Source organism: Tachypleus tridentatus, chromosome 6 (genome assembly GCF_004210375.1).
Source record: "Tachypleus tridentatus isolate NWPU-2018 chromosome 6, ASM421037v1, whole genome shotgun sequence".
Lineage (NCBI taxonomy): Eukaryota > Metazoa > Arthropoda > Merostomata > Xiphosura > Limulidae > Tachypleus > Tachypleus tridentatus.
Window position 1 is genome coordinate 64,858,728 of NC_134830.1, and position 24,658 is coordinate 64,883,385.

A 24,658-nucleotide genomic window follows, 5' to 3' on the forward strand; every position below is an offset into this window, starting at 1 on the left:
AAAGTGAAAATTTCAGCCGAAAATCGCATAAGTCTGGAAAAGAAGGAAGCATTCCACTTTGTGTTAAGATAACGTATTTTTTGTATCAGCCAAACACAGTTCCAGGTAAGCAGCTTCACCAAACTGAATTGGGATAGAGATGACATTCCATATAAGGTGACATACCTCCTTGAAATGTTTAATTTTTGCTTTATTAAAACGGTAACTCGAAGCTTTATACATGTTGTTGAGAAATATTTTATTCAATGTCAATTATACAAAATTAGTGAAGCCAAATGAACTTGTTTTACTCTGCACCACTGTGAAACGTTTTAAAAATTCAATGCACAGCACAAAGATAAAAGATTTATTACATTCACTGAATGTATTGGTTGTATTTGAAAAAAGTATGTAACAGTAATAAAGCAATGAAAAAATCGCCTTTAAAATGTTGAAAAATGCTAAGTTAGTAGATAGAAACTAAACTTTAAACACAGCTGTTTTTATCCATATTCACAAGAAAAACTAATAATATGTTAATAATAATTATTAGAAATATGGTCAAATAATTTCTAACTGAAAAAACAATCATATAATTCCTTTAAGACACATTGTAAACACAATTATAATTGGTATATTGTGGCATTAAAAGCAGCCTATAAATAAACAATAAACAATGTTACAGCAACTATTGGGCAAAATAAATTGTCAAAGATAAAACAAAAAATAATGTTGTAAATGCTAAGCCTAAAACACAAAGGGTGAAAAACTTTAATTTAATTAATTACTACGCATAAGATCAAACTGTCAAGCCTCTATGATAAAAGCTGATTCGATAATATGCTACCATATTTAAAAATTATAAAATTACATGAACCACTTACGTAACATCCCAAAAATCGTGTCACTGAAAAAATAGTCAATGCATACAAAAAAAAAAAAGAGTATACAACTTAGAGTTTATTTAATTAAAGATGATCATACGTTAATATGAAAGAGGGCGGCATTCTCTCGTACTGTCTGATTAAACTGGAAGTTATATGGTCAAATGCACACCTTACTGCTCTGGATTTTTAACAGTCACAATAATTTGGGTTTATTTTCCTTTTCTCTCCTGAATTTTACGCACAGATTTGCATTTGTCTTCAATTTCGTCTGAAAAGATATAAACAACATAAAAACTTTAAATTTATGTAAAGAAAAAGATGTTATTTTTTTGATGTTTGAAAACCTTTTCATAATTTAACACCTTCCTGATTTAGAAACATAATAGTTCTGTTTTCTGTGGATGTTTATTTAATTTATTATTAGGTTATACTTTTAATTATTTTAATTAATTTCTTGATCATAATCTTTGTTTTATGTTTTACAGTTTGATGGATGCAATGCAAAAGAAATTGTTTAGAAACACTTCGGATTAATCCTATCCTGTAATTCTTATTTATCACATGTGGCTTGAAGACTGTAAAGAATTATTTCAGCTGAAAGTTGACTAACCAGTTTGATAGTTTGTACAGTATTGGAGAATTGCATAAAGTAATTACTCATGTTGTTATGTTTGTGATAAAATATTACCATTTATGAACTCATAAATAATAATCTTGTATAATGTATATTAATGTTACACACAGTATCATTCCGTCTTAAACATTTGGTAATACTCCATCTGATTTAAAAATTCCTAGATTGACAATTTATTTCGTTCAGTCTTTGAAATAAGAGAGTTTCACCGATATTTTTAGTAATTAAATATCAGTACTTAAATTACACAATAAACTCTACAATACACATAGCAATAATGCAATTTCTTCAATCAGTTTACAATAAAAATGCATTAAGAGTTACTTCTGTTAGTTGTCAACCATTTGTTATCAGAATTAAAATTTTCTTTGTTCAAGCTAGGATATATTTACACAGAAGTATCTGTCAGAACAGTTTGGTAGCTAACACCACATTGTTCTGTTTTCAGTACACCTTAATCTCACTCAGTTTTGGTTTAAAGTTTGATCAATCCATAACATTTACGATCTTTGGAATCGAAGATCCTTACAGTAAGGGTTCATACACATTATAATAAATATAACTGGAATAACCTTTTCATTCAGTAATGTGCAGTGAAAATAAAAAGTGTAGAGACTCATTAACAGAAATAGGCACTTTTTATGCCTCTTAAGGCAAGCCTTTTTTTTTGTTTTGCGGGGTGGTGATGCTGGAAAAGACTGTAGGAACTGTGGGTTGGTTCTGGTACACTTAATGTAAAAACCCATAAAAACAACTAGACTCTCTTTTATTCCTGTTTAGTTGTCCTTATAAACGTTTATACAATCCAATATAAACAGTTATTTTTTGCTTGTGAATACTTAATGGTATATTACAATTGTTATTATTTTTACTGTAAGGTCTTTTTTAGATCCCGCAATCCACTATTTTTAAAGAAAGTTAATTTTTTCTTTCCTAATAGCTTTCAGCAAGAAAGGTACGGAATCAGGTGCATATTTTCGTAGTTGTTGGCAATTCTTAGGAAGAGAAAAAGGTCACTTTTGAGGCATAAGAGTAAGATGACGGGATTTTGAATTCATGCAGTTACAAAACTTATGCACACGTCACTGTTCCTTTTAAACTCGCAGGAAAAGCCCATTAATATATGTAATTTTAAAAAATAGTAAAAATGATCGCAAAATTTAAAAAATTTGAATAAACTTTCTTGAAACTACATATTTAAGATCATGAAGTTACTCCGTAAACAATATGGAAGTAATTTAAAGTAGTACAATATCACGTGTAAATTAACTTCTGTTTTCGGTTTATGATTTATACTTGTGAATACAAAAGTGTCATTCCAACTAATAAATACTGTAACACGCGCGATGCTTTTTTGTAGTTTTAGTGTATTGTACAATGCATATTATCGTAACTCGAGAAATCTGTGCGAGAACATTGAGCAAAGTTGTAATAAATACTACATCTCTTATTATATAGAGCAATGTCCTATCCTTTATCGAACATATCTTTTGTATTACTTTTCTGTAGGTCATTATTAAGTAGAAACTAATTATGTTTGTGTAAACAAAAAAATAAAATCGAGATTAAGTATTTGCTCTCCGAGAGGAACATTTGAGAATTTTTAAAGATTCATGTATGTGGTAAAAACAGACGTTTTACTTACTTTCCTTCAGACCAAGACAAGTTCCCCATTCAACTAGGTTAATAATGTGGTCGCTATCCAAATCACAACTGTCTAAAAAGGGTGCAATACAATGCTCCATGGCCAACAGTGGAGCTCGAATTGGAAATAGTTCATGACGAGAAACAGCTCTAGTGTATAAGAGATATTCCATAATTTTTACCACAATTCACTCAGCTTTAACGAGAAATGATATTTAAATTATGAAACTTTAGAGAATTAAATTACTGATAGTTTTAATGATGTAGTTTGTATGTAAATCGTTAATAATGAAAACGCACACGAAACTGATAGACAATACATATTTCAAACCTAACAGTAAATATATATATATATATTCAATATGTTTTTATCTACCTTTCTCTTTGAAAGAAAAATAAGGTTAATTTTAGTAATTTTGTTTTTAATCTGTATTTACTGGTATGTATTATGTATATTTAAGAGATAAACAGTTTCCACGTTACCTATCTTTGGGATGAGCATCCAGGTCGCAAAACTTCCAAACGATAGCGTTTACCCACTTGACTGAGATATCTTCTTCTGCTTCCTCTTCCAGTTTCATGTAGTACATATCCAGCTCATGTCTTCGAGCCAACTCCTGCATCACAGCAAACAGCCACTCGCGCATTCTTCGAGGGAAATCTTCCATCTCCTCTTTTGCACACTCCGGAATTTCTGATTTTCAACGGATTCAAACATAAAATTAACAACGATTATTTCAATTGCAATTAAAATATCAGTGCAATCACTTTACTTGTGCAGGTAATTATAACAGAACGAATGCCCATAAAAACATTTTGATTTAAGGAACGCCAAAGGAAAAAGAACGTCCAACGTTTAAATAATTAACAAAGCGTGTTTTTAAGCATGAGTAGTTTAAGCACCTTTGTATTGATGCGTCATGCCAATATACAGGAAGAGTTTTTTTTTTTAATTTCGCACAAAGCTACTCGAGAGCTATCTGTGCTAGCCGTCCCTAATTTAGCAGTGTAAGACTAGAGGGAAGGCAGCTAGTGATCACCACCCACCGCCAACTCTTAGGCTACTCTTTTATCAACGAATAGTGAGATTGACCGTCACATTATAACGCCCTCACGGCTGAAAGGGCGAGAATGTTTGGTGCGACCAGGATTCGAACCCGCGACCCTCAGATTACGAGTCGAACGCCTTAACCCAAACAGGAAGAGACAGCTGCTTATAAAATAATAACAGAAGGATGCTATTTCAAGTAACTATTAATATTAAGACTTAAAGAAGCCCTTGCCTATTATTTTTCATGCGCTGTAAGTGTGTTTCTCATAGAAAAGCACACGGGCTGTGTGTCGTGTCCACTGAGGGACTCGAACTGATGATTTTAGGGTTGTAAATCCGAAGACTTACAGCTGTAATAGCGCAGGACTTATGCCTTGTAAACGTTGAAAAGCCTATTAGCAAAACGTAAAACTGCAAAAAAAGTTGTGAATAATAACGATGTAGCTGAAATAACTTTTACCTTAAAGCAAAAATTCGTTCATGTATTTTTAATCAATCGTAAAAAATCTTATTGACAATTTGAAAAATCGAGTAGTTTGTTTTGTTTATTTTTTAAATTTCTAGCAAAACCACAGCCAAGGGAACGGGCTTGGAGGTAAGGCAGCTAGTCATCACCACCCACAGCCAATTCTTGGGTTACTTTTTTACCAACGAATAGTGGGATTGACTGTAACATTATAACGTCCTCACAACTGAACATTTAGAATATAAATGAAAACAATTAACTTTTTTTAAAAATTAAGACTATGGCTGGAAATGTAATAAGGTATTTTAAATAAAAGAAAAAGAAAGTTTTAGTCAGTTGTAACAAAAACATTAAATATTTAACAATTCAGAATCGAACTTAATTTCCATGAGTGAAAACAGAAATGCTTCATTGTGTTCAACAAAGTTTAAAATATAAATAGCAAAAGTAATTTGTAAGGGTAAGAAAATAATAAAACTTGTGGTCATTTCGATCAAGCATGGACCTAGCAAATAAATATAACAAGTGCAATATGAAAAAGTACATTGGTAAAGTGATTTTAAAAAATCGTATTTTCTCAAAACTAGTCTTTATAAAGATGCTTTTGTTAACTGTAGTCTTAAAAATTACAGTTAAAACTTTAAGTAGAGAGTGTTGTCTGTTAAAAGGTTTTTGACTTTCGCGCAAAGCTACATAAGGGATATCTGCGCTAGCCGTCCCTCATTTAGCAGCGTAAGATCAACAGGAAAGACAGTTAGTCATCGCCACCTACCGCCAACTCTTAGGCCAATTTGTTATTAACGAATAGTGGTATTACCCATTTCATTATAACAACACCGTGGCTGAAAGGGTGAGTATGTTTGGTGTAACGTGTAGACGAACCCATTACCTTCAGATTACGAATCGAGAGCCTTAACCATCTGATCACACCGGACCTATGTCAAAAAGAATTTTAATTTTTCAAAATGGTTTGCAAACCTTAAATGAACTTACCTCTACATGCTCCGTAATAGTTAACATGAACATGATTATATTTGTTCTTGAGACATTCTTTACGGTTTTTGTTACATAAACATCTCATACGGTAGACTTCACAATCGCTGCTCCAAGTCTCGTTATGATTACTACAGACCTATAAGTGTTGATAAAAATAGTGAAAATAGGTCACATATTTGTTTGTTCTTATGCACAAAGCTACACAATTTGCTATCTTTACATTGTCAACCGCAGATATTGAAACCTGATATTTTTAGTTACTATCCTTTCGACTCGTTGGTGGGTCATTGGAAGACAGTTCGTGAACAATAAGAAATGGATAAAAAGTACAATAGTAACATAAGTAAATCTGTCTTTATCTATTGTTAATTTGAAACAAGCTCACATCAGTTAATAACATGCCACTCTACTGCGCTAATGTTATTTTTATTTCTGCTGTACTGTGTGTGTGTATGTGTTTTGTAGCAAAGCCACATCGGGCTATCTTCTGTGTCCGCTAAGGGGAATCGAACCCCAGCTTTTAGCGTTATAAATCCTTACGGGAGGTAATATTTTATGTTCTGTTATGCGTACTTTTTTATAATTGTACAAATATAATAGTTCTCCAGTGCTTCAGCGGTAAGATTAAAGGCTTATAATGCTAAAACCTGGGTTTTGATACCCGTGGTGAGCACAGCACAGATAACTCATTACTTATGGTTGTGCTCAAATGCGAACATACCACTGCAATCACGTTATACAAACCTGTTGTAAAAAAATACATCAGTTATTACGTTAGAACGTGCCCTATTGTTTAAAACAAATTTTTTCTGTTTCACCAAATTCAACACATTTATCAGTTGAATGCACAACACGGCCTGAGAAAGTTGTATTCAGCTATTTGTTTACGTTTGTTTCGCATTCATAATACCTAACTTTTGAGCTGTTGATAGAATTTAGATAAAATTAAAACACATGAAAACTTTTGCTGTACCTTTCTACGTTCATCTGTCTCAACTGGACATTTGGGGACACACTCACAAATAGGCTTATCTTGGTCATTTAGGGCACAGATACGACCAGCGCCACAGTAGTGTTCAGCGCAAGGATCTAACCATTAGAAACAACGACTATTACTGACATATGAATACTTGACTTTACATATTAGTAAATTTTAACACTTCATCAAGTCACTTAGTAAATGTTACTGATGAGATTACATTAAAGAAAGCGTTATATATATGCATATGATGTGTAAACTACGAACTAGTTTTAAAATATTTGCATATAGAAACATTTGAGCAAAGATATAGCAAACTGAATTATTTTAGTTTATAAAAGCGGAAAAGCATATATAAGCATTAGTTCGTGCCAGTAGCTTTAAAATATTTCACAAAATGTTTTATGTGGTGAATTGTGTTTTATGGTTTGAATTATTTTTACAAACACTCGCTGAATTTAGTTACATGTCTATTGTGTCATTTTTATTTTTTTTACATTCTGGTTTGATTTTTTTTCTGTTTTTCATTATGGCGTAACGTATTTTATATATTTTACCTTAAACGACATAATACAGGAGTAAATTTTTGTATGATCCATTTTAAAGTTTCTTTTGCTTTGTTATGATGTTTTTAGTAAAAATTAAATGTCATATTATTGTATTCGTATATTCCAAAAACCTTTCTGTTTAAGGACGTATTTTTTCCAAATGGTGGCATATTCATGGTTCTTTATTCTCGAGCTACGGCTTGAAGACAAATAAAATTGGTGGATATTTGATTTAATCACAGTTCAGTGTCGTATTCTGACTGGTTCTATTGGGAACAACACAGGATCCAGAATTATCAATTATTCTAATCACCTCAATTGGAAGGTGATTTGAAATGAATATTCAAGCTGCCTGTAGTTTCTTCATCTCCAATATTAGTAATTTACAAGGACAATAAAGATATTTAACAAGCTGCAGAAGTTCACAAAATAACACATCTCATCACCTATATTCATCAATACTGAATAGTAAATGTCTATCAGTTACCAAAAGTTTAGACAAGGAGATAAGTAGTTACAAACTTATGAAATAGATATCTGATGCGACAAAAGGTAAACTGTCATCTATGAAAATATTAAGTTGTGCTTTAGTGAAAGGTTATACACAAAACTGATATCATGAAAACACCGTGGTAATGTTTGAAATTAATAGTAAAGTCCAGGATATTTCTTGTGGTTGAGATTCAAACATGCGACCCTCAGATTACGAGAAGAGCGCCTTAACCACCTGACCTTTCGAGGCCCGTAAGCTTAAATGTGTTACGTAACTAGTGAAATTAAAATACATTCAAGTGTTGGTTTCCACAAATCTATGTAAATAGAGTTTTCCCCTACCTGCCCCTGTTTTACGATAATATCTTTGGTAAACAACTTAACGTTTAACGTAAATATTTCTTTGTTTTCAATTTTTTATACGCTCTTTTAATGTTTTACTTAGTGAATGTTTTAAAATCGTTGTAATCGTAATTGTTTGTTTGGTTTTGGAATTTCGCACAAAGCTATTCGAGGGCTATCTGTGCTAGCCGTCCCTAATTTAGCAGTGTGAGACTAGAGGGAAGGCAGCTAGTCATCACCACCCACCGCCAACTCTTGGGCTACTCTTTTACCAACGAATAGTGGGATTGACCGTCACATTATAACGCCCCCACGGCTGGGAGGGCGAACATGTTTGGCGCGACGCGAGCGCGAACCCGCGACCCTCGGATTACGAGTCGCACGCCTTACGCGTTAGGCCATGCCAGGCCCCGTAATCGTAATATAATTAGTGATTTATTTTGCATATGAAAGCTCAAATAATGTACATTACTGGCCAAAATCTTAAGGCCAATGAACATAAAGAAAAATATGCATTTTGTGTTGTTAGACTCAACCACTTATTTGAGTGGAGTTTCGAAAGATGAAAATAAGAAAACGGAAAATATAAATAAAAAAACTATTTTAGCATTTAATAGGGAAAATGTGAACAGTATGAAATTAACATAACTACTAGCTGGTCAAAAGTTTAAGATCCAACTAAAAAGAAGTCGTAAACAAGGTATGAAATGCCTAACAAGAGGTCTCAGTAGTGAGTTGTTCGGCCGTCATTGCGAATAACTGCAAACATTCGCTTTGGAATGGTTGATATAAGCATTTGCAAAAGAGTGGCTGGAATGTTATTCCAAGTGGTGAAGAAAGATGGCTTCACGAAGATCATGCACTGTTCGGAATTGACGTCCATTTCTATAGACTTCCCTTGCCATTCACCCACAAACATTTTAAATGGGGTTCAATTCAGGTGAACACGCTGAATGGTCCACAAAAATCACGTTATTCGCCATGAAAAAGTCCTTTGTCCTGCGGACATTGCGGATTGCAGCGTTGTTCTGCTAAAATATCCAGTCCTTTCCACACAAGCGAGAGCCTTCAGTCAATAAGGATGCTCTCTCTAACATGCCAATGTAACCAGGTGCTGTTTGACGCCCCTGTATGGCCCGAAGCTTCATTGTTCCATGGAAAGAGAAAGCATCCCAGATCATGATCTGTGTCGTGTAGCAAATGTTTTTGGTAGAATATCCTTATCGTGCCAGTAACGTTGGAAGTCATTTGGACCATCGAGGTTAAGTTTTTTTCTCATCAGAGAACAAAACTTTTGTCCACTTTTCTACGTCTCATGTTTGGTGCTTCTCAGCAAAGTTTAACTGAGCTGTTTCATGGTGTGGAAGGAGGCGTGACCTTTGAAAACGTTTACGGTTTTTAAAGCCTTTCTCTCGTAGATGCCGTCGAATTACTCTTGACCTGCATTTTGCGTCCGTAAGGACCTTAATCTGGTTCGACGATCGGTTGGCGTCTTGCCGGAAAACCTGTCAAATCCTCCTGCTCAACGCCGACGAAATTTTCTTGGGCCGATCACTTGAAATTCTTGTTCCGTATCCCTCAGAATATTTTAAGAAATTTTCAAAAGCAGTTTTACTACGCCCAATATCACCAGCGATGGCATGTTGACAGAGACCTTCCTTTTGCAGCTCGACAATTCTGCCACGTTCAAACTCTGTCAACCTTTTAGTCTTTGCCATGTTTTTACCCAATATAACACAGGAGATGTCAGTGAGAGATGTTGGCAACGCTAATGCTTGAACACAAATGACTATATTTCGTTACGTGTTCACCGATTGACGCTTCGTTTCGATATGGTCTTAAACTTTTGACCAGCTAGTATTTAGGCTAATTTCAAAGTGTTCACATTTTCCCTATTAAATGCTAAAAAAGTTTTTTATTGTTATTTTCCCTTGTCTTATTTTTATCTTTCGAAGCTCTACTCAAAGAAGTGGTTGAATCTAACAAGGCATAATGCATATTTTTTTTCTATGTTCATTGGCCTGAAGATTTTGGCTAGCAGTGTATATGCTCCGAAACTATTGTCTTAATTAATGTGGAACAGTTAGTGGAATATAAGTTCTAATTAGAAGGATAATTTACATCTAGCAGAAATTTTTATCTGGAGTAATTAAAATGGCAATAATGGGCACCGCCTAAATATGTTTACACGAAATAATATTTAAGTTGTTTATACACATGTTTATATACAGTAAAATCTGTCTAAGGCGGAATCGCATAGGACTGAGTAAAATTTCCGGTTTAGACATAGTGAACATGCATTTCCTTTATTATATATAATTTTTGAGCGGAACGTTATACTTGCTTGACTCAAGGGAAGTAAGACGTTTGTGAAATAAGTTATCATACTCTTTATGCTATATTCATTAGAATAAGAACAAAATAGACATTCAAAATATACGTAAGTACCCAAAATCTTAATCAAATTTATTTGAAGAAAATGTCTAATTTCAACTGTCGTTTTAATAGTCTTTCTCATGCGGTTAAATGAGAACACCAATTCTACGGTATTTTCATGAAGTTCATTTTCCCCTTTCATTTTTGCAAACAACTTGATAGCGTTAATATAACTTAAAACTTGCGATGAAATAGGAATTTCTATTTCCTCACTATCTTGTCCAATTTGTTCATGTTCTGAATCTCTCACACTGTTACCATCTTGCGATTATATTATAGATTTTAAATCAATTTAATCAGTTTCTGTTAAAACATTCTTGTCAACGTTCACAAAATTTTCCACGTTCACAGAATTATCTGCATCAATCTTCTCAATCATAGTTTGGATTTCACTAAAATAGTTATAACAAACAACTTTTCCACAATCTCCACCATTACCAAGTATAAATCCACAGTTTCGAAAGCACTTTATTACGCATTTGACTGAATGACTTAAAAATGCAATTTTTTCTAACATGTCAATTTTCATTGTCATTTCAGATACTCTCTTACAGTCGTCCATGTTTGCAATAATATGCTGAAGCATCAATTTTCTGTATTTCAATTTTATAAACTTTTTAATTCCATTATCTCGTGGCTGTAAAACTGATGTTGTACATGGAGGTAGAAAGACTAAATAAACATTTGAAATTAGAACTTTCGGGTGACAAGTTGCATTATCTAGGAAAAGTAGAATATTGCTATTTTCTTGTTCCATTCTTTCGTTTTCTTTAATTGCGAAAAATAATGACGGCAGAAAGAAAAACAGAAGAAATTTACTTACTGTAACAAAATGTCCGAGAATTTATTAATATTTAAACAAATTATTAATTAAACAAGAATTTATTAATATTTAAACAAATTATTAATTAAACAAGAATTTATTAATATTTAAACAAATTATTAATTAAACAAGAATTTATTAATATTTAACGAAGTTATTAATTAAATAAATTAATATTTAATCAAAACATTTTTCCGCCTTATTCTGGTTCTAATCATACTTGTTGATAGATGAGGTAAGTGAAAGATAGTTTTCCTTCCGCGTTACGCAGATTCCACCATATAGAGGGCCTTTTATAACAAAATGCTGCACAATTTTGATATTTTCGGCTTGTCCAGTTTTCCGCCCTATACAGTTTCCGGGTTAGACAGGTTTTACCGTATATATATCTTAATAAGAAGTACCAAGAGTAATAATATATTTTGACACAACAAGCATAATTTTACATTAATTTAACAAATTATAAATAAAATGCTTAAAACTAAAGTATGAAAAGATATTTGAAGCTCTAGTATTTATTATAAAGCAACAAGCAACTATTATGCGCACTGCTAAATGTTTTTTGAACAAGACAGCGAAGCGTTCTCTAGTGGTTGAAATTAAAAGTACTTACGTTTTTTCTCACTTTCCACTGAAACAAAGAAAAACATTTAAGTTTGTATTATTAGTACTTTAGGCTCTGCATTTGAAATGAAGTATACCTATTAATGTAACTTTTGTTACTATTTATTAAGTCAATAGGTACTATTGGTTAAAATATGTTTACAATTTAGAAAACAAAAGAAATGTGACAGTTATTGATAACTACTGTTACAAAAATAAAGTTTTTACATTGATTCACAGCGTACTTAAGTGGATCAGCGGCAACCTTATGAATTTGCAATGCTAAAGTTCGAAGATCAATTCCATGAGGAGGACAGAGAGCAGATGGTTTATTATGTATCTTTACGCTGAAGCAAATAATCTGGGCAAGACATTTTTGATTAAGTAGCCAAATCGACAACTGAAAGAAATGATAAACTATGAATCGTTCCAACGCTTGAAAACAAATATATTTTAATTAGGATACAGACATGATATTGAGTATCTCCTTACATGCATTAAGACATTGTGTTTGTTTGTTTTTGAATTTCACGCAAAGTTACACGAGGGCCATCTATTCTAGCCGTCCCTAATTTAGCAATGTAAAGCTGCTTGCTAGTCATCACTACCCATCTCCAACTCTTTAGATACTCTTTTACCAATGAATAACGTCATGGAATCCATTGATTTCTTCACTTCAGTCTCTTTAATTCACTCACAGGTGAATTGTCACATCTTTCACACAGAATCCAGTGCTGAATTTCAAGTTAATTGGAACATATTGAAAATTCGTACACACGCAAAAGAATAGTGTAACAAAACTAATGGATACGAAACTCACTGCAATGGTCACTTTCAATTATGATAAAGATTATTTAAAATTTTTTTACCTGGACTAGAGGAATGTTGCTATGAAATCACATTTTTATTTTACCACTTGATTCTACCATAAACAAAGGTTTTAAGGCAATTTTAGTTAAACACCTTATGTTTGTCTTGATTCGAGTATTTTTAACGAAATAATTAGTCAATTCTCCTTGAATTTTGATGTTTTACGAGGGCATCGCTAAAGCGTATCTAAAATAGGTATAATTTACTCATAATTGAAGTTATTGCAAACTCACTATGAAACTAGCAAGGAAGGAACTAGAATTTGCGATAAAAATATTTCTTTAGCATATTTGGAAAAGTTGTACAACTCACAAGTGTAAATTGGTTTATTATTATATATTTATTTTAATACTAATTTTTGTTTTAGTTTAATATGTATTTAGAAATGGGTGTAACTTATGTTGTTAAATATCTATTGTAAATTTCCTGCTTAATGTCTAAATTTGTAGAAAATTCTCGAGCGTAAAGATTAACAATGTACGATGTGTCTATGTAAATATTAGCATTGTTGCCAATTGAAATTTTGGAACCTCGCGTAAAGTTTATAAATTGATGCATCGAGACACAGTTTTGTATTGTTAGTTTACTGTAGCTACTATACTATAAACCTCGGGAGCTATAATTATGATAAATGCTTGTTAATCGGAAAACTACAGACAACTGACTAGGAACTTTTATTGATTTCGAACATTACAAACCGTTCAGCTTCAAAAAATTAACTACGGATCTTAGTATTTCAAGAGACACATTAACTAGCTCCTTCGATTAAAAGTCAGCTTGTAAATCGCGTGAGGCCAGCTAAGAGAAGAGCTAGTTAGCATTCCCGTCAAATAAGGTGTACCTGTGTATTAACATAGAATTAGCTCACTCATTGTGAACCGTCGAGAAAAGATTCAGTTCCAAACCAGAATGAAGAGATAGTATTGTTTGTAAGTTTGCAAAACTTTTGTATACATAACATTATTTGTAATAATTACTTCTAAAGATTATTGTTATAAATTATATTGCTGTTTGTATTGTTTGTGCAAAGACAGAAAATTGTATGTATCAATCTTGTTGACAAATATATATCAACATTCAATTCTAAATTAAAATTTCAAGCTATTTGAAATCGTAATACGTACGTAACATAAAAAATCGGTAGTTCGCCTGAGATAAATTATAGCATGCAACATTACATGTAATTAAAGCTATCGCAAAATCACGATGAAACCAGCGAGAAAGGAACTCAAAATTTAAGATAGAAGTATCTCTTTAACATATATGAAAATGTAGCACATATCACACGAGTAAAATTTAGTATTAAACAAGCATATAAAGTAATATATTCATTAAATTGTAATTGTTTCGAGTAGAAAAAAATTGATATTAAAAGATAAAATGAAACTTAATATCAGTGTTTTATTGAATAATGTTGACCATAAGAGTGAATAAATATAAATAGAATGAAATATTTGGTTTTTCTCGGGTATTTACCTTTCAGTGTTTGTAGTTTTTCTTCGTCAGTGACTTCATTTTTTTGCTCATTTTCTTCAGCGTCATCATCAGCAATCAAGTCTAATTCATCTTTCTTATCGTTGTCTTCAATCTCCTTTTCATCTTCGTCCCTCACATTTTTCTAGTGACGTCACAGTTTACTTTTGTTATTTGTATTTTAATAACAGGACACAAATAAATATTTAAAATATGTAAATAAAAAATGCTTAAATCGTTTAGGTATCACGAAAGTTTAAGAGGTAAGATATGTTTTCCTGAGAGAGTTTAAGAATTCTCCATACTATTTCCCTGTACAAAGAATTTTACCGAATTAAGAAAAGCTTCCCGTTGTTAATTAGTTTTCAACGCGAACTTGATTTACTATAACATACTTACAAGTGTTCTTATCCTTGAAGATATTTTGTTTTATGATAATGGCACTTTAAATATTAATTTTCACAAAGGAGACAGGTTTGACTAAAAACCTACTTTTTTGCCAAAGTATCTGTATACAGAATAAAGCATAGTAGAAAACCTACCTTTTTTGCCAAAGTATCTGTACATAGAATAAAACATAGCAGTAACACAAAAATAAACTTCATTTTAATAGTCTTCGGTAGGTGGAAAATCTAGAAAAACGAAGAGAATTATTGATCAAAGTATTGCTAGGAAACTGTGTTAAGCAGATAAAAAAATAGTAGTAAAAATGAAAAGCAAACATTGGCCAAAGATTGTTTTTCTTTACAATGGTTCTAAACAATTTATTTGTATCTTGTTTTAATCATTGTGATTAGCCTGACATTTAACCTACTTTCTGTTTGCCTCGGGTTTACCTTGTAACAAAAGAATTACTCTATATTTTGTAAAACAAAATTTAAAACGTAAAAGGTTTTAGCATTAGTCCTAATTGCTTTTTTTCGGAATTTTCATGCAAAATTACACATCTGGACACCTAAATACAGCCATTCTTAAATTAGGGAGAGGGAAAGCTTGTCAATTCTACCTAATGTCAACTCTTGGGCTATTTTTATTTGACAGAATATTCGGAATTAAATGTTTCTCTCGTAGCACGTGCACCCAAGACCCTAAATTACGAGCAAAGTAATGGGATTCGAACGATGAAGCGTCAACTTTAGAATTCAGGCATGCTATCAAATGAACCCGGCCTGATTCAGTTGTGGAGGAAGGCAAGTAGCGAGTCTACAGTGCAAACTTCCAACTTTGTTATGACTCAGCAGCCAAATTTGAACATCAAGTTTCACACTGCAAAGAGAGTTTTGCAACAACGGGACGCGAATCGTGATTATGCAGATTCAAAGCACACCTGAAACTTTTATTTTACTAAAATTACATCTATGTGGAACGTAAAGTTTTCATTGTTTGTTTTGGTTTCATCAGTGTGCTAAAACAATCAGTCAAATTAATGATACGAACTTAACTTAGGCGTGTCTTATGAGAGCAGAAATGTAAACTAGTTTTGATTTAAAATCGGTTTCCCTTACACAATGAATAGGATGTCTTTATTTTTAATGTGTTTTCTGCTTTGGGGCGACTGACGGTTTCAACGTTCCACTTTCACAGTGTATTAACTTAAGGGCGTGCAGTTCCATATATTCTATCTTTCTTTGCTGCAGCAGAATTGATAAAAAATTGTCGTATAAAGAATCTAAATTACTCGAAAATGTTCTATGCATATTATTTATTTTTTAATTAAAAATGTAAAAGATTATTTGTTTTAAATTTCGCACAAAGCTACACGAAGGTTATCTGCTTCAGTTGTTCCTAATTTAGCAGTCTAATTGGGCTATGTTTTCACTAACGAATATGGGGATTGACCGTCACGTCATAGCGCCCCCACATCTGAAAAGGCGAGCATGTTTGGTGTGACAGTGATTTGAACTTACGACTCTCGGATTACGAGTCGAGCCACTTAACTATCTGACCATGCCAGGCCCATAAGTTTAAATGTGGTATGTAACTAGTTAAATTAAAATACATCTAAGCGTTGGTTTCTACAAATCTATGAAAATCTAAAACACTACTGCTCCTTAGACTTATACATTAAAAGTAGAAATATCAAAATATATATGAACCCAAGAAAAATTGGCTTAAATATTCAAAAACTTCCGAACAGAAAACACTTTATGTATTTCAAGGTAGACTGCTTGGCTTAGCATTTAGGGTTTCTTAATAATAGTTAACAAGGAAAAATTATAAAGACCACTTTACCAATAGAAATGTTATTAGCGTAGGCGACTTAAAGTTTTCAACAAAGGCTTTTTACAATGAAAAATAAGGATCTGACGTAAACCCGCTCCGAAACGGTGAAGCTAATAACTTTTATGCGGTACATGCTTCTATGGTGTTACGAATATTTTAACAGAACAAACTAATATATACATATAGGTTTTGAAATATGAATACTAGTTGAAAATTACGTATAGTTGCAATATCCATAAATAAACGATAATGTAGCGGTAAAACAAACTTTTAAGAGATTCTTGATGACGAGAAATCCACTTGAAATAAAAATGTATCTCAGAATAACTGGTGTGGATATTAACACTTTTACTGATAAGCAGAGAACAACATTTCGACCTTCCTAGGTCATCTTCAGGTTAACAAAGATAGTTTGCAACTGACCGTTGCCGGACACATGTCTTAGGGACGAGGGTATAAACGATTACGGGATTGTAGGAGACGTTGCAGTTGGATGTTAGGTTATTAATTAGTATAGATATAAAGTTGTTCATTTATATTAGTTTAATTTTGGTTAAAGAAATGTTAACGCAGATGTTTTTTATATTAAGGTCCATACTTTATTTACTCTAAGTTACACTAAAAATATTAATTCAGATGTTTTTTAACGTTTATACTTTATTTACTCAAAGTTACATTGAAAATGTTAACTTAGATGTTTTTTAACGTTCATACTATATTTATTGTAAGTTACACTGAAAATATTAACTCATGTTTTTAACGTTTATACTTTATTTACTCAAAGTTACATTAAAAATGTTAACTCAGATGTTTTTTAATGTTCATACCTTATTTACTCTAATGTTAATTCAACTGATTTTAGTTGACTTAATGATTTCATTACAACACACTCGATGTTTATGGACAACATTTCACAATTTGCGACACCCCAGCATATATATATATATATATTTAGTTCTTTTAACGTCAGATTGTAAGAAGCAGGAGCTTAAGAGAGAAAATACTGCAAGGATCTGATTCTTTTGTGAAGACCAGGTATTGTGTTAACTCTTGTGTTTTAAACACTAGAAGCTATATCGAAAAATATCCAATGTGATCATTTTTAAAACCTCTATATACCTATATCTCATCATAGAATTTGCAGTACGTTTTGCTTCGAAATATTGAAATTCACAATCTATTACATTTTGATATTTTAGTTATGACTAACACAGTATATGTATTATCACGTTTTCTTAAATTATCTTGTTTTGTATTACGTAAACCACGTACTAATATTCAACCAGTTAAAGATTAGTTCAAATATAAAGTATGTGTATAGATTAAGATTACAAGCAAGATTAATATACCAAAGAAAACGTTCATTCAAGACAGCAAGTCTGGCGCCACGTCAACTTCTTAACACAATAACGTCAAAGCTCATGATTAAGTACGTTGAAGTTATCGTATTATGTTGCATTTGTTGAACACATTTTTAAAAGCAGAGAGAATCTTACATATTTCATTTCAGAATTTACTTGTGTATTTTTTCTCAGTACCAACTGGCATTGTAGTGGAATAGTTAAAACTTTACATAGGTTGTAAATCCATAGCGGCTAAATCATCTTTGTCACTAGAGTTCGTCGTGGAATATTCGTGTCATTGTTAGTACTTATCAAGTCATACGATGAAAGTTTGTATTTTTATTTAAGCTTATATTGCATGACTTTATGTTGCTCCCTCCTGGAAAGAAATACTGGTGTGAAAGTGGTTGATAAAGTTAAAACAGAGACATCTGGTTCATATCAGATTGTCTCTAAACTTTGCCCTTGGACTGCAATATATGCTGATATTAAATGTTTTACTACTTAACGTTGTTGGTAAGATTTACCGTAGTTACTACAAGTTTATTAAATTTAATAAACTTAACGTTGTTTTAAAACGTGTGTTTATCGTAGGGTGGTATCAATAAAAGACAAAAAAGTGCTCGTGGTTCACACTTTCCACGTGCTTAAGTTACATTTTAAAAATTGATTTGAGTAGAATTAAATATTGAGATATTATAATGTTAGGAAGTATCAGGTTTCTGGGTCATAGCATGATTTAAAGAAAAAAGTTCAGTGCAGTGTATTGGGCTCTGATATTTTTATTTATGAACAAAGAGCTACTCACACATAAGGTCTAACTTTTCATAAATTCGTGGACAGGGAAGTAAAAACAGGTGTTAATTTAATTTTATATATGTTATAAAGCACCAAAATAAAAACTAAAACGCATAAATACACTTATAATTCATACCATACCTTATTATGCCTATCGTAAATACAAAGATTTCAAATTAAAATGAAAAGTCAGAAGAAACTCCATGTTACATTGACAAATATCGGACATTTTTAAAAATAATGTAACTTCAAATACAGCAACATATGAAAATAAACACACACACACAAACTATGTATCTACATAATAATGTGGTAATCCTGTGAGACATGATATTTATGTGAAACTGGAAGAAGCGTTGAACAGAAAGTTTCAGAAGATAACAAAAATATTGAATACGAAAACACAAATAATAATTTTTTGTTCATATGAATGATCATAACCATGAAATTGAAATCAACAAGAAATTTATACAAAATTTCTAACATCATAGACAGAAGATCCATTTAAAATATCTCAATTAAAAGCCAGTCTTATTTCAACACCTCTCAAGGTCACTTTAATCTAAACAGCTTCTGACTTCCTTCTTTGACCTTTAAGGGAATTCGAAGTAGCAAAATTATGTAGGGGTTGTTAATTAGTCTTCTAGCCAGAAGACAACCAGAGGCCAAAGAGAACTTCTGAATATGTCGCACCTAGTTTTCTTCTATAAAGATTCCTGACAAGTTTGTTTCCCTTACTCTGATTTTCTACTAACCATGTTATCATGAGAACGTTGCGTAGTACATCACGCCAGTTTGTGGGAGTTGCTAGGACTGCAAAGATGCAACAGCTATTAAATCAGCGTAGCAGCGTATTACATATATATACTGTAGAGTTTATTTGGAAGGTTTGCCTCCCTCCAAAATAATTAATCCAACAAATGTTCCTTGCCCTCATCGACTCGGCGCTTGTGCGCATATACAGCAATTTAAAAATGATAGCTCCAACAATGTAATTAATTCTATGTAGCAAACCACGTGCGTGCTAAAATGGGTCAAATCAATGTTCAACCAAACAGAAATTCAAACCACAAGAAGCTGGATTTTGAACACACAAAACAAAGACAAACTGCATGAATTAAACTAATATTTTCAGTTAATTTTGTATTTTACTTCGTCGTAGATTAGTAACAATAAATCAACCGACAGTTAGAATAGAACAAAAGTACAAAACTGGCTAACATCTTTATTCTTATTCGATTGGAAGGTTTATTTCTTTGTGTTTTTTTTTTAGTTTTGCGCAAAACCGTCCCTAATTTAGTAGTGTAAGACTAGAGAGAAGGCAGCTAGTCATCACCACCCATTGCCAATTCTTTAGCTACTCGTTTACCAACGAATAATGGGATTGACCGTCACATTATAACACCCGCACGGCTGAAAGGGCGAGCGAAGACATTTCTCAAAATAATTACGCAATCCTGTGATGATTTTATTATCATGAAATTATTATATTTCCTACAGTAATTCCTGTACACTTAATCCGAAAATATCAATTTTTTTCTCCACCGTGTACAGAGTTTCCCCAAAACGTCATACGTACTTGTGCATAAGTGAATCATTTTCATTAAAATATGGTTACATTATTTTATGCTCGGAATGATGACGACCACTGGCTATAGATTTCTCTACACAGTTACGATGGGAGAGTCTTATAAACTTTTTTTTTTGTAAATAAGCGCAAAGCCACACGACTGGCTATCTGTGCTCTGCCCACCACGTGCATCAAAACCCGATTACTAGCGTTGTAAGTCCGCAGATATACTGATGTACTACTGGGATGCGAATCTTATCGATTGTTCTAGAACTCAAACATAACAATAAAAAAATTAATTATGGTAAACGAATTAAGAATTTTTTCTTCCCTGTTTGTAAAAAAATCCTTACGTGGTAAAAAAAATATTATTTTCGAAAAGTACTAAACTGAATTATGGAAAATCCGTTATTAAAACCAAAAGAGCTCTTAGTAAATTTAAATCCGTATGTCCGTGTTATTAGTATTTAACTGTTTGAACTGAAATAAAAGAATTTAATGTCTAATACTTTCAGTTTAATATTTAATACAAATCTGACATCTTGGCTTGAAGATATATTACTACTTTTAAATTTGGGGTTGTAATAAGACTAATAATATGGAAGTTACTTCTCGTTGATGTAAGCACTTTAATCATCACAAAAACTTTCATTTTTATGATAGTGCTAGCAGACGAAAATTGGACATTTTATCAATTAATAACACTAGCTGGGGTATCGGTACCCTGGACGGAAGTTTTGTAAATTCATGATCAATGAAATGCTATCTCAGGAAATGAAAGGTTGTTTTTTTACATACATATAATTAAAAAAAACAAAATCAACAAATCAAAACACCCATAAAGAAACATCAAAACAAAAAATATGAAACCGTAAACTTGTATGTATCTCCTCATGGGCCAAACAAACCTTTATGCCGTATTTGGTGAATATCCATCAGCAGGGACGAATTAGTGGTTAAAAAATTCGCAAAAAACTCACAAAAACCTCAAACTGCAAAACTAAAAACGTGTTTGTATTTTTCCATAGACCTGTGTGTATTTTTCCATAGACCTGTGTGTGTGTGTGTGTGTATTTTTCCATAGACCTGTGTGTGTGTGTATGTGTGTGTTTTCATATAGCAAAGCCATGCCGGGCTATCTGCTGAGTCCACCGAGGGAATCGAACCCCTGATTTTAGCGTTGTAAATCCATAAACTTGCCGCTGTACAGCACATGGACCTAATGAACCTTCCTACCAATTTTGGTGAAGATCTATCTACACCCTGCGAAGTATTTACGTGGACGTGTAACAGACAGTACTATTATATTTTTATATTCGATGCCAGTGCATTAGATCCGCGTATAACGTATTCACGACGATACGTAAGCACCCTGAGAATGTAAAAAAAAAAAAAGTTCTTTGTGATGGGAAACAGAGAAACGGAAAAATTGCGACCCATATTTCAAATCTACATGCACACAAAATAAAAATTTCGTGAAGATAGGGGTCGCAAATCGTGTAATAAAGAAGTTGTACCAGTATCATATAAACAGAAATTATATAATAGTATGATATGATTACACTTTTATGGCGAAATTCAAGCAGTCTAACGCGAAGGGATTAAATAGTTCTATATTTAGATTCTCTCTACTAAAGGAGAATTGTATTTTTTTAGACTTTTCTGTTTTCTTAAAATTGCAAGCAAAGTGCGAGGTTTTCTAACCGACATAAACGTTTAACATTACGATTTCACAAAATTTCTATCAGATACAATTAGCTTTCCTGTGGCACAGCAGTATGTCTGCGAATTCGAACCGCTAAAATTCGGAATTCGATACCCGTGGTGGGCAGAGTACAGATAGCCCATTGTATAGCTTTGTGCTTAATTCAAAACAAATACACACAGTTGAGGTTTTCTTACAGTGAAATACTTAGTGTTCTAAGTACGTTTGATTTCGTACATTATTTTGCATAAAAACATAAAAAACAACGTAATTTAGATTTTAGAGGCTGGCTGAAGCATAAAATTGCTGACGAACTTTAAATTAAGACGTAAATCAGTTCACGTAATTTGATCCCCATGTGAACAGACTAGTCTTCCGGCTCGTACAATGAACACTCTGTGGTTTGTTGATGATTTTATCACAGTGTTGAACAAGAGAAACATTCTTATTATCTCGAACAGTAGAGTCTGTACGTGTACTTCAGAAACGCTTCCCATGATGTTTAGATATGGTCTTAAACATATATTAATTATCCTATACTCGGCCATTCAAAATCTTATTTTATATTCTAGAAAAGTTGTGTAAACATTTAAAATGATGCAGGAAATTGAGAGGTTTTTTTTTCAGAAGTGGACATTATTTGGTTTTTGTTCTTTGATCTTGATATTTTTCACAGAGGGATTAAAATCTGTGTGTTTATTATGTGATGATAGACGCGAAAATGTTATCTCTACTTGTAAAATAACACCAAATATACTTCCAATACAAGTTATTAACAGCCCAAATGGTTTACTGTGGCCTAATACTAAATTTTTTAGGCTGTAGATTATAAGCTCAATGTTTCGTGTCCCGTTACCGCAAAATCGCACCCTACACTTTGGGGCATTGTGTGCATTAAAAGAGTAAAAGTCGAACCTCAATTTTCGATTAAAGTAAGCCAACGGTTGGCAGAAGCACCTCCCCTCTAGTGTATCAGTTTCGAATTAGAGTAAGCTAAGCGAAGATAGTTCTTGAATAGTTTAGTGCGAAAATTCTGAAACAAACAAATAACCATAAATAAAACGCGGTGTTGAAAATATAACATTTTTGATACACTGAAGAGAAAAGACGGAAGGCTTTCGAAAAGTCGTCCTCTAAACTTGCGTTTCCGTAACAGGCAGTTTCCGTCCATTCCACAAAGTTGCATCATGAATACTCTGCCTGAACAATCTATCAAAGAATTATGTTGTTGTTGTTTGAAGTTAAGTACAAACCTACACAGTGGGCTATCAGTGCTCTGACCACTTCGGTTTCTATCATTGTAAGTCCGAAGAAATACCGCTGTGTCACTGAGGATTAATTTATATTAAATGTAGCGAGAGAACAAAGGATTGCAAGCTGGAACAAAATAAGCAAAACTCATTTTGGTGGCCTCTACATAAAGAACTCCGATATAAACTGAGTTTTATACTGCGGATTCCCCTTTTTGATAGGAGCCACTCCAAGCATTCTCGATTTTAAAGTATTTAAGTACAATTTTTATGGTGATCAGAATAACTTTAAAAAAAAACATAATAAAACAAAAATTCACAAATATTCTTAACGCACTAACTTCGACGTTTCCCGTGGCCCAGCATGGCCAAGCATGTTAAGGTGTGCGACTCGCAATCTGAGGGTCGCGGGTTCGCATCCCCGTCGCGCCAAACATGCTCGCCCTTTCCGCCGTGGATGCGTTATAATGTTACGGTCAATCCCACTATTCGTTGGTAAAAGAGTAGCCCAAGAGTTGGCGGTGGGTGGTGATGACTAGCTGCCTTCCCTCTAGTCTTACACTGCTACATTAGGGACGGCTAGCACAGATAGCCCTCGAGTAGCTTTGCTCGAAATTAAAAAAACAAACAAACATTGACGTTTCCCCGTTATTTGTAACAAAAATGTAGAAAGTGATCTTTAGAAACATCTTTTTCCATAGTTTGTTTTCTAAAATCTAATTTATTTCATGTATGAAAAACAAATCATAAACTATACACCAGAGTTATGTATATAAAACTACGGCCAAGAGTTTAGCATCATTCTAGAGTTTTAAATTTGCGGTCATGGATACAATGAACTTCTGAAGGGTCAAATAATCCTTTAGGATTCTCCTTGTATCATTAAAAAATTAACGTAATATTATTCTGTAGGTTTTAATAGACCTTATGAATAAATTAGATAAATCTAGGATGATTCAAAATCTTTGGCTATTGCTGTAGGCTGTTTGTGAAACACAATCTTAATGTGTACTTTTGACCCGTATAAATTAAGATCACATGGATCTGTTGAAGATTACATTTCCAACTCTCTGTTGAAGGTTCTCTTAAAGTTTTATAACGTTGTTCCCCTTTCGATTAAATCGTTACAAGCTTAACTTATTTCATCAAGATAAATTTTATAAGTAAACAGGGTTGCAAGAGCCACTTTCCATTTTATTATTATTTTCTCTTCTTGACATCAAAAATGAAGGTTGAATATGAAATCAATAGTAGTAATGCATGGTACTTTGAAACGTGTTTTTCTCTCACAAAATTTCAGAAAAAAACAGCAACGATGCTACTGATTTATTTATGTGAATTACACATCCAGATAAGCTACTTAAATAAAATTTGAAGTGCAAGCTATTATTGGATTTCACCTATTGTCACTCGGTTATACTGGTGTCAGGGGGTTTCATTTAACGTAGTAACCTTGGACAACAGTATTCCTATATAAATGTAAGGTTAATGCATGAATGAAGATGTTTCAAGAAACTGTAAATTATAGTTTAGGCTTCTCATTTAT

General features: G+C 32.7%; 1 protein-coding gene across 2 annotated transcripts in view; it reads right to left on the reverse strand.

Annotated features, from left to right (window-relative positions):
• Positions 1-219: 219 nt before the first annotated feature.
• Positions 220-24,658, reverse strand: part of LOC143252706 (SPARC-like) — a 39,070-nt gene continuing 14,631 nt past the window's right edge. Inside the window, exons 2-9 of one of the 2 annotated variants that reach the window (XM_076505265.1) lie at positions 14,766-14,855; positions 14,227-14,368; positions 11,891-11,908; positions 6,631-6,746; positions 5,655-5,793; positions 3,628-3,838; positions 3,146-3,294; positions 220-1,134 (exon numbers count right to left, since the gene is read on the reverse strand). In XM_076505265.1, the coding sequence (XP_076361380.1) occupies positions 1,076-1,134; positions 3,146-3,294; positions 3,628-3,838; positions 5,655-5,793; positions 6,631-6,746; positions 11,891-11,908; positions 14,227-14,368; positions 14,766-14,828 (897 nt within the window). In that variant the 5' untranslated portion in view covers positions 14,829-14,855 and the 3' untranslated portion in view covers positions 220-1,075. The remainder of the gene's footprint in view (positions 1,135-3,145; positions 3,295-3,627; positions 3,839-5,654; positions 5,794-6,630; positions 6,747-11,890; positions 11,909-14,226; positions 14,369-14,765; positions 14,856-24,658) is intronic. The other variant, XM_076505266.1, reaches the window with a different exon arrangement.